At 54.9% G+C, this 9,276-nt stretch overlaps 1 protein-coding gene across 1 annotated transcript; it reads left to right on the plus strand.

The window, feature by feature from the left end:
• The first annotated feature begins 5,794 nt into the window (after nucleotides 1-5,794).
• Nucleotides 5,795-8,870, plus strand: MRPS23 (mitochondrial ribosomal protein S23). The gene is made up of 5 exons (XM_055700679.1): nucleotides 5,795-5,942; nucleotides 6,070-6,237; nucleotides 6,795-6,872; nucleotides 6,979-7,102; nucleotides 8,420-8,870. The coding sequence occupies exons 1-5, from the start codon at nucleotides 5,899-5,901 to the stop codon at nucleotides 8,573-8,575; spliced, it is 570 nt and encodes a 189-aa protein (XP_055556654.1). The 5' UTR covers nucleotides 5,795-5,898; the 3' UTR covers nucleotides 8,576-8,870.
• The last annotated feature ends 406 nt before the right edge of the window (nucleotides 8,871-9,276 follow it).

Below are 9,276 nucleotides of genomic sequence, written 5' to 3' on the forward strand. Positions count from 1 at the left end.
ACTGGTGCAGACCTGCCTGCTTGGCCCTTTCCCTGGTCCCTGGCCACGGCCAGGGCTGGCTCGAGGTGTCCAGGGCTGCAGGATCTGGGTAGTGCCCCGTTAGCACAAACGGAGTGTTCCCTGCAGCACCAGGGCTCAGGCAAAGCCTGGGGTGCCGAGGGCGAGGGCAGGATGCGCTGGGCTGGAAGCACCCTGGGATGCCAGCAAGCGTCGGGTTCCTGAAATCAGAGCAGCAGAGGACGCACCCAGTGAGCCGATCCCAGCCGTGGTGTCTGCTCCGTTTCATTTAAGGAGGGATTGAAGAGCATCCCTCAGGCCGTGGCAGCCTGGCCGATGGGTTAGGGCATCCCAAGCCATGCTGGCCTTGCCTCCACTCCGAGCCTGCCCTGCTCCCCGCCGTGTGCCTGGCTGCCGGGTGGAGGGAGGTGCTGCAGAGGCGCTTTGCACCAGGCTGCTCTGTGCCAGGCAGCGTCAGATGGGTGTCTGAGGGACACGTCCCTGCCTGGCTCAGGGGGCAAGCGTGGCTGTGGGTGCGAGGGGCTAAGTGTGAAGCTGGGGCTTTGCAGCTGGGAACAGAAGGTCCTTTAGTCTCTGGGTGGGACTTTTATTCCCAGCCTGAGACTGGTGGAGTGGGAGGAGGGGCTCCTTTCCTACCCGCTGCTGGCTCGGGTCTGTAGGAGGCTGCTGTCACTCCCTCCCAGTCCAAAGCAGCTCTCTGCATATTTGGAAGGAAATCAAGCTTGGAACTGGATCAGCCTGTCAGTGTTCCAGCGCCTCTTAGCTACCGAGGGCTTAACTTTCAGCGAAGTTTCCACGAACGCAGGAAGCACGGACGGGCAGTCGGCAGGAGCTCGGGCACTGGCGGGAAGGAAATTCTGCTTCTCCCAGATGTGGTGGTTGTTACTGGAGGGCTGGTCTGGTGCGTGGGGCAGAGAGGCAGTGAAGCACTTGTGTCTGGGCACTTGCAGCGTGTGTTCCCACTGCTGAGCCCTTGGAGGGTTTGCTGTGCTCCTCGTCCTTGCTGGAGGACGGGCTGCGTCGTGCCATGGCCGCAGAGGATCGTGTTGAGCTCTCTTTGGCAGTGTAGCTCTGGGCAAGCAACGTCTCGCATCACGTCACAGGTCAGTCCTGTTGGAACCGCTGGCTTTAACAGCAGTGAGCGGTGTAGTGGTAAATGCTGCTGTTCCTCCTCTCCCCTCTCTGCTCAGCCTGCACGTTGGTGACACATTGGCTGGGAGCTAGCTTTGTAACCCCGCTGCAGTTTGCCGGTGGAGAGGTGCCTGAAGGCAGCAGGCTGCCTCTGCTCTCCTTTGGGCTGGGCTGGCCGAGCACATCCCCAAGGCGTCTGGCATCCTCCTGCTTCCCGGGACCACCCAGAGCCCACGCAGGGCTGCATGCGGGGAGCGGGGCTCAGTCCTGTGGGAAAATGGAAAAGGGAGAGCAAGGGCGGCCTGGGGGCTGCGAGCTGGGGTGCAGGGGCCGTGGGGAGGGGACGGTGTCACTGCAGCCTCCGCTGGCTGCTAGCGGTGGGTGCGAAGCCCCTGGCCTCGCTGGCTCTGCCTCCCCTGCCAGCAAAGGGTTTATGTTGAGTGGGTCTGACAACATGCACTAACCGTGAAGGGTCCTGTGCTCAAAGCGGGCTCCACACCCGTGAGTGCACAGGGTGGGCAGCGTGCTCAGCGCAGGGGCTTGGGGATGGCTCTGCTAACACCATCTAACAACTTGCCCTTAAATATCCTAGGTTAGGCAAAGCCTCTCTGAATGATGTCACTCTGTAGCCATTTCAAAATATCTTGGAGGCACAAAGCATCATTTTAATGGAGGATGAAGAGTGATTATTTTTATGTCCTTTTAAAAAAAACACCATCAGGTCTAATGAGTAGAAAGGCCACTAAAACTGGCTTGGAAGCCAAAATGCATTTCTTACATAAAAATACACAATTCTCAGTGATGTTTGTATCACTTCTATACAAAATGGTTTAAAAAGAACAAAACAAAACAAAATCTGTGACGTTTGTGAGTGTTGCTATTTTAGAATTTATTTCCATAAGTGATTTTTTTTCTTAAAGATGTTTAATAGTAATTCATATAATAAAGTCCCGTTGTACTCTTAACACTCAGGTGTATTTCGCTTTTTTGCTCCCATTTCATTACAGGGGGAAAAAGAAAGAAATGAGGGTGGGGAGGGGAACACCAGCTCTTATCCAGCTCTAGCTGTGCCCCTCATGGCTGCAAATGCCCAAAAGCCACCCTGGCTCAGTTCCTCCCTGTTTGTGGCAGTGCTGATACACATCCAATGATTTTCTTGAGAAAGTGAGCTCTGCGGGAGACCCGTTGCTGGTGAGCTCCTGTCTCCACCCAGGAGCAAGTCCTGCTTCCACCCGGCAAGATGTTTGGTTCAGGAGCAGGTCCCCTTTGGTGCCTGTTGTGGAAGAATGCGAGAAGAGCACTGGGAGCTCTTGGTGAGCGAGGGGCAGCGAGAGCCCAGGGTTCAGGGAATGTCCTGACACAGCCGAGGATGCTCTGGGGCACCCACTGCTGCTCTCTGCCGTCCCCACGCCGGGGTTCAGCCAGGGTCCAACGCAGGGGGCTCCGGTGGGGTCAGAGGCTGCGGGGGTGGTCTCTGCACCAGGGAAACTGTCCTGGCACTGAGCGTGCTGGGGAGTAGGATGGCCAACCCACGCTGGCAGGGGGCTGCTGTGCCTGCGGGTCCCTGTGGAAGCTCCCAGCACAGCCATGGCCAGCTACTTGTGTGGGGATCTGCCTTTTGGGAAAGAGCGGAAAAGGAAAAACGCTGTGGCTTACCCGCTTCATTCTGAAAATAACAAGCCTCTCGGGGACGGGGCGTATGAGTTTTCTTTAAACTGTTTCATTAAGTATCGCACAGCAACTCCTCTGCGTCTGTCAAGCAGGCAGTCTGGCTCCTTCACGTTGTCTCCTGGCAGAACGGAAATATGTTATTATAATGAATTATTTCTAAAATACGTGTTATTCATCTCTAGCCCTGCACATTTCTGCACCATGCTGAGCTGGTGGGATCGCCGGGTCTGCAAAGTTGGGAGAACTGGATGGCGTTGGTGGAATTGCTCCCACAGGGACTGGTCCCAGCATCGCTCCTGTAGGAAACTGCCTGCTCGGTGCTGGGCTTGGCTTCCCCTTCCTTTCATGTTCACTGCAGCAGGCTGGAAGGGGGAAACTTTTGGTGAGAAACTCCTCGGAGGCTCAAAAAGCAGCACCTCAAAGATGAGGGGGGTCTGTGCTGAGTTTGTGGGAAGGGCAGGTGTGTGTCAAGCACCACTTAGAGGAGCTGGGCCCGTGTCCCCAGCCAGCACCCAAAAACTTGGCCTCAAGCCCTTTGTTTTGGGGAAGATTAGGACTTCTGGCCTGCCCAGGCTGTGCTGTCCTTGATAAATACCCCCCAGGCAGCCTTAGCAAGGCAGCGCCTCACCATGGGACCCTTGTGGGCAGCCCGTGGCTCGCAGGAGGGTTATTTCCCAGTGGCAAGGAGCCACTGAGGCTGTGGGACATGGCGCTTTGTGGGTGGCTCTGGGCGGCAGCAGCAGGGCTGGGGGAGCATGTGGAGCATCCCCCTCGCTTGTGGGGATGGGGCTGGAGTCTGCTTGCCCTGTGCCAGCTGTCCAGGAGCAGCTTTTGGTTGCTGGCAGGATTAGTGCTTCCCAGCCTCGCGTGTGGCTTGGAAACCTTCTCTGTCAAAGAAGATGCTGGAAAAAGTCAGGGCATTCTTGCCTTAAATGTCAAAAGCATCGAAATGCTAGAGAAACCCTGGATGTTGCCTTCCTGCTGCAGCCAAGCAAACTGTCACGAGCCTGCGGGGGAGCCAGGGCTTTTTCAAAGAGCTGAAAAGACCAGGGCCTGGCCAGTCCTTTGAGCGGCTCAGATGCAGCCCTGGAGCGGTCCCAGCAGCTCCCTTTTGAATTCTTCTGCTCTATGGGGGCAAGGGTTTTTCTTTCAAAATGATATTTTAAGAAGACCGGCAGCTGAGAAGAGCCCAGGACTGAACACTGTGGTCAGATGAGGATGGATGCTGGAGGTGTTTCAGACTGGCATCGAGTACCTGCTGGCTGTTGGTCTGCGGTGGAAATTTACTGCCCCCTTCCTTCCCAAGGATGGAAGATGGAAGGAGGGATGTATTTTTTTTTCCCCCATCAGCTCATTCCCAAGCTAAGGGCTGCACCTAGTGCCCAGGCATCCCTCGATGCAACACACTTCTCTCAAATCAGGCTGGTGGAAACGCTGGCTGCGGGAAGGCTGCTTACACAGGGCAAGGAGCCTGGGTGTAGCTGCTGGATTTTATAAATCGAAGTAAAAAATCCAGACCGGGGCTCTGTGCTGGCCCGGCACCATCTGCTGCCACCTCCTGGGCCCAGCAAGCAGCGCTGGGGCTGCCCGGGGCAGGATCAGGCCACGGTGCAAGCCCTGGACAAGGCTTGTGCAGACCACGGTGACAAATCCCCCCGTTTGCTCTGTGAAACCCAGCACCAAAAGGTGGCTGGGGTGAGACCGATCCTCCTGAGACCCTGCTGCTGGTGATGGCTTGTAGCCCGATGTCACCACCGGTCCCCAAGCTCCTCGGCTGCCACGTGGACACAGTGGTGTTTAGCTTCGGGGTCAGCAAACAGGGCAGATGTAAAGTGCCGGGGGTGGAGGGGATGACCCCCAGCCTCTGGGGACGTCATTCCTGTCGCACGGAGAGCAATGATTTCACCGAGAGGAGCCGCTGCAGCATGCAACAGCAATCTCTGATGTGTCCCCTCCTCGTGGGACCAGCCAGTGTGGGCGACCATGGCTCCTGCTTGGCTTGGGACTGTGTCCCTCACCCGGGACGGCTGTCACCTGCAGCAGGGCTCTGCAGTGGCCCAGTCAGAAATCGGAGCCAGCAGCCGGGCGGCCCTGCCGGGCTCTGCATGGGTCACAGCAGGGTGACAACTGCTGCCTTCGTGACAACTGCTGCCTTCCCGGGCCCATCCGCCCTCTTGGCTTGCGGGTGCCCATAGCCCACAGGGCTTAGGGGGGCACAGCTGTTGTCCTGCCAGCGGTGGTGCTGAGCAGGACCCTGCTGGTTCTGGATACAGCCCTTCCTCTCCGCCTGCCCGCAGCACCGCTGGGACGGCTGTGGCTCCGATGCTGCCGCCCCAACCCCGGGCGGAGTGGGAGCAGAGGGCGGCTGCTCGGAGCTGCCCGCAGGCGGGCTGGGGGTGACAGGAGGGGTCATCGGTGCTGGCTGCCGGGGCTGGGCCCCGCGTTCCCCCGGCCTTTTGCATGGCAGAGGCGGCTGGTTTCATGAGGGGCGCTGCCTCCGGCCCCACGCAGCCGCACCAGCTTCCCCAGCCGCTCGGGGGCAGCCGGCCCGGGGGCGGTGGAGTGTCGGACAGGCCCCCCAGCCGGGGACAGGCCCGAGGCCTCGGTGAGGGCAAAGCCCGGGCTGGGGTGGTCTCCTCAGCAGCCCGCCATGGCGGCAGAGGACCCCTGAGGAGATCAGGCTTTTCCACAGGCTCCGGGGCTCCAGGCCCCGCCCGTGCGGCCCGGACAGACCCCCCCCGCCGGGAGCCCCGTCCTCAGGCCTGGCACCGCCACCGCCTGAGAGGGCCCCGGCCCCCCGGGAGGCACAGCCGGGTACGAGGGGAGCGGGAGGGCTGCGCTGCTCAGCGCGTTCCGTCAGGGGTTGGCCTGGGGGGCGGCGCTGGCCCTTTAAACTGGGGGACACACGGACGATCCGGCAGCACCTGCGCTCGGCCATCGGCTGGTGCTGCCTGGGCACCGCCTTCCGCCGCCGCCCTTCGGCCGTTGGCTGCGCGCCCTGGCGGCGAGGGCGCGCGTTTCCGCTTCCGGGTGGAAGGGCAGGCGGCTGCTAGGGGAGGCCCGGCCGCCGGCGCAGCCATGGCGGGCAACCGCCTGCAGAAGATAGGGAGCGTGTTCAGCCGGTGCGGGGGGCGGGCGGCCGGGCGGCGCGGGGCGGGCGGGGCGGGGTGGGGTGCCCCGGGGGGGAGGCGCAAGGCCGGGGCGGGGCGGGGGTCCCTGAGCTCCCCCCGTCGCTCCTCTCCCCGGCAGGACCCGCGACCTGCTCCGCATCGGGGTGATCGAGAAGCCGCTGTGGTTCGATGTCTACGTTGCCTTCCCCCCGCTGAGGGAGCCCGTCTACCGGGTGCCGCGGCCGCGCTACGGCAAGGTGAAGGATGTCATCCCGCCCATCTTCTACCGGGAGGACGAAGTGCGAGCGTGAGTCACCGCCGCCGCCCGGCCGGCCCCGGGTGCCGGAGCTACACCGCTCCCCGCCCCGCTCCCCGGAGCTGCCCCCAGCCCCTTGCCTCTGGCCCCGCCGGGGGACACAGCTGCCCTTGCCACCGACCTTGCAGGCCCCGGTTTCTCTGTTTATACCGCAGAGAAACTGCAGTGCACGTTTCCACCGTGTTACCTTTGTATTTGTAATTAATGTATTTCTGATTACTGGCCGAGGCGCAAAAGGCATTGCCTGAGGCGGAGGCTCCCTCGCAGCCACAGGGCAGAGGCCCGTACAGCTCCCCTGGGTGCCCAGGGTGGGCTGCCTGCAGCTGCCTCCCAGGCTGGGGGGGCTGCAGTGCTCCTCTGACCCACCGGCGGTGCGGAAGATTTAACAAGCATTTATTAAAATGATTAAACATTCTGGAACGGGTGAACGTAACAGCTAATGGGAAAAGGAGAAATAGTTACATGAATATTCTTGTTGCAATGTTATTTACTCCCACACATATCCCTCTTGGATGGTTTGAAAAACTAAACTTTTCCTTTCTCAATAGGAGATTTTACAGAGTTTATGGCAGTGGTCCGAGACCTATCGACCTGTTGCAATCAAACTACAAATCTACTTGCCAGAGGTAAGATCTATTTATGATTAAACTAGAAATATTTCTGAAACCTCCTTTTTATGTTGGTGAGCCAAAGTGTTGTTTGTGAGAGTAAAAATACAATCTTGAAATCTAGGTTTGTTGAGAAATTCAATGAGCTGAAGGAAGAAGGAAAAATTGAAGAGGAAAAATTATTTGAAGAAACAGGAAAAGCCCTTTTAGCCAGTGGGATAATTTTACAGAGAAGAGGAACAGATAAAGTAAGTATTAAATATTCACAGCGTTACTTGGCCAGTGGATTCAAAAAACTTCGCTTCCAGGCCCTTAATGTTGAGTTAGCTCAATTTAATTCTCAGCAAAACAGTCACATGCGTGGTGGTCATAATAAAATGTTTTTGCTGTGCAGAGTAAACTTTCCTCTTAGTCATGAACGTGACTGGCCAAGGGTAAGGTACTTCGTGTGGGACAGAAACAAGAAATATTTGTTCTGGTGATAAAAGATGTAAGTCTTCAAGGCTTTCAAATTACCTAGCAGTGTGTCTTGGAAACCATTTGGAAATACGTGTATGTATTTACTGTATGCCTGTCAGCCCTGTAAGGTAGCAGGGGGTCGGTGAGAACTCCTCCAGTTCAACAATAACTAACACTTTTTTTCCATCCCTTTTTAACAGTTAAGCAGCCTAATGCACTCCCACTCTTGTTCTTCAGTCTGGATCCTGAACTGGAATCTTTTGCATAAATCTTGCAGTTTGGGTGGTTGTGCTTTGTTTTCTTGGGTTTGTTTTGTTTTTAAAGGTATTGAAATAAAGGTTTGTAGTCTGGGGATTGTCTACTTACATTTTTGGCAAGTAAGTAACTGTCCAAAGGAACTGTCTGAAGTGTTCTGCTACTGCTTTCTGTTTTCTGTACTGTACGAGAGAGGAAATGGCTCCTGGGTGCTTGGAGTCTAGTTTCACGTTGCTTCAGGAGATTTTCATGTAACTCTTCACATTAAAATGGGGTAAAAAAACCAAACTGAAGTTGCTTTTAGAACAGCATGTCAGGTAGAGTAGAACGTGGCTGCTCTGTGATGGTGATCTTTTACTTTGTTCATGCCTAACTGATTACCTTTTCTGCTGAGAATGCTGAACACCCTCAAAAGGAAGGGAGAAGAGCTGTTCATAAAAGCTGCAGTTTTAAACCATTAGAAAAATTCATTTATGATTCCCTTTGTAATACGCATTCCATTCTCCTCATTATCCAGTGATCTTTGGGCCAAGAGTCTGTGGTGCTTACCCCAGCAAGAGGCTGAAGGAGAACAGAAATAATTTCTGCTTAAAGTGCACTGTCCGATGAGCATGTGAAAAGATGAAATCACTGACTTTTTCAACTTTTTGCTTGAGGACAGCGGTCTCACTTAAAATTTTTTGCCACTGTGTTATACCTTCACAATAATCTAAGCATGAATTACACCTTTCTATTGGCTTTTTTTGGATGTAGAAATGGAGACTGTTGCTTTCTGTTGCTCTTGTCAGTCACACTTTGACAGAAACTTTTTTGACCCTGTTTTTTTGGTGATTATCTGTCTTTAATTGTAGGTAGTACAACAGGATCATCAGCATGTTGAAACCAGGGATTCTGCGTTACACCTACGGCTTCAAACTGTGTTGGAGGAGATGCAGGAAAAGAAAGACCAGGAGGAGCAGATGCCAGAGCAGGCAGAAACACAGAAGGAGAATCCCTTACCCTCCTGACAGCCATGCTGTTGTTCTGTGACACCAAGCCGCAGCATGTGCACTGGCTGTAGCAGTCACCTGCTCAGGAGCTGGCAATTCTGCCTCCACAACCTGCTGGTGTTGAGACATTTTCTTGGGGGGAATATGCCTCAGTTTTCCGGCTCTAGTGCCTTCCGTGATCGTGTATGTGGCATGCATTCTTATTTTCTCAAAAAATAATTCTTTTTGAGGTTCAAAGCTGTTACTTCAGATTGTGGGTTGGAAAATATGAGTATGAACGTGGAAAATTAAACATTTTCTTTGAAAATCGGAAGTTCTGCCTCTTCAGGTCTTATTTACAGTAGTAAAGATGTTTCTTAGCTTCTTGCCCTTGGTGGTGTGGGCCTTGTGACGGTCCTGCTGTTGAAATGGCAGGTACTGGTTGCCTGATGTGTTCTAACAGCTGTATGAACTGTCATCTTTTTATAGCTAATTGAGGAGAGTTGCTATTTATACGAACATAAAAATATGCTCTTCCTGTTCCGTCATTTGCTTAATAGGATAAAGTGTAACCATACCAGATAATTTGGACCTTTGGAGTTTTGTAGTGACTCTTAATGATATTGGACACCTCAGAAGTGTGAAAGGTGCAATGTTACAGCTGTCTGCTGAAGAGAGAGTTGAGTGCTGCTACAGAAATAGTCACGGAAATGTTGGTGTAGAATGGTGTAAATAACAAT

The sequence above is a fragment of the Falco cherrug genome, chromosome 1 (assembly GCF_023634085.1).
Source record: "Falco cherrug isolate bFalChe1 chromosome 1, bFalChe1.pri, whole genome shotgun sequence".
NCBI classification, from domain to species: Eukaryota; Metazoa; Chordata; class Aves; order Falconiformes; family Falconidae; genus Falco; species Falco cherrug.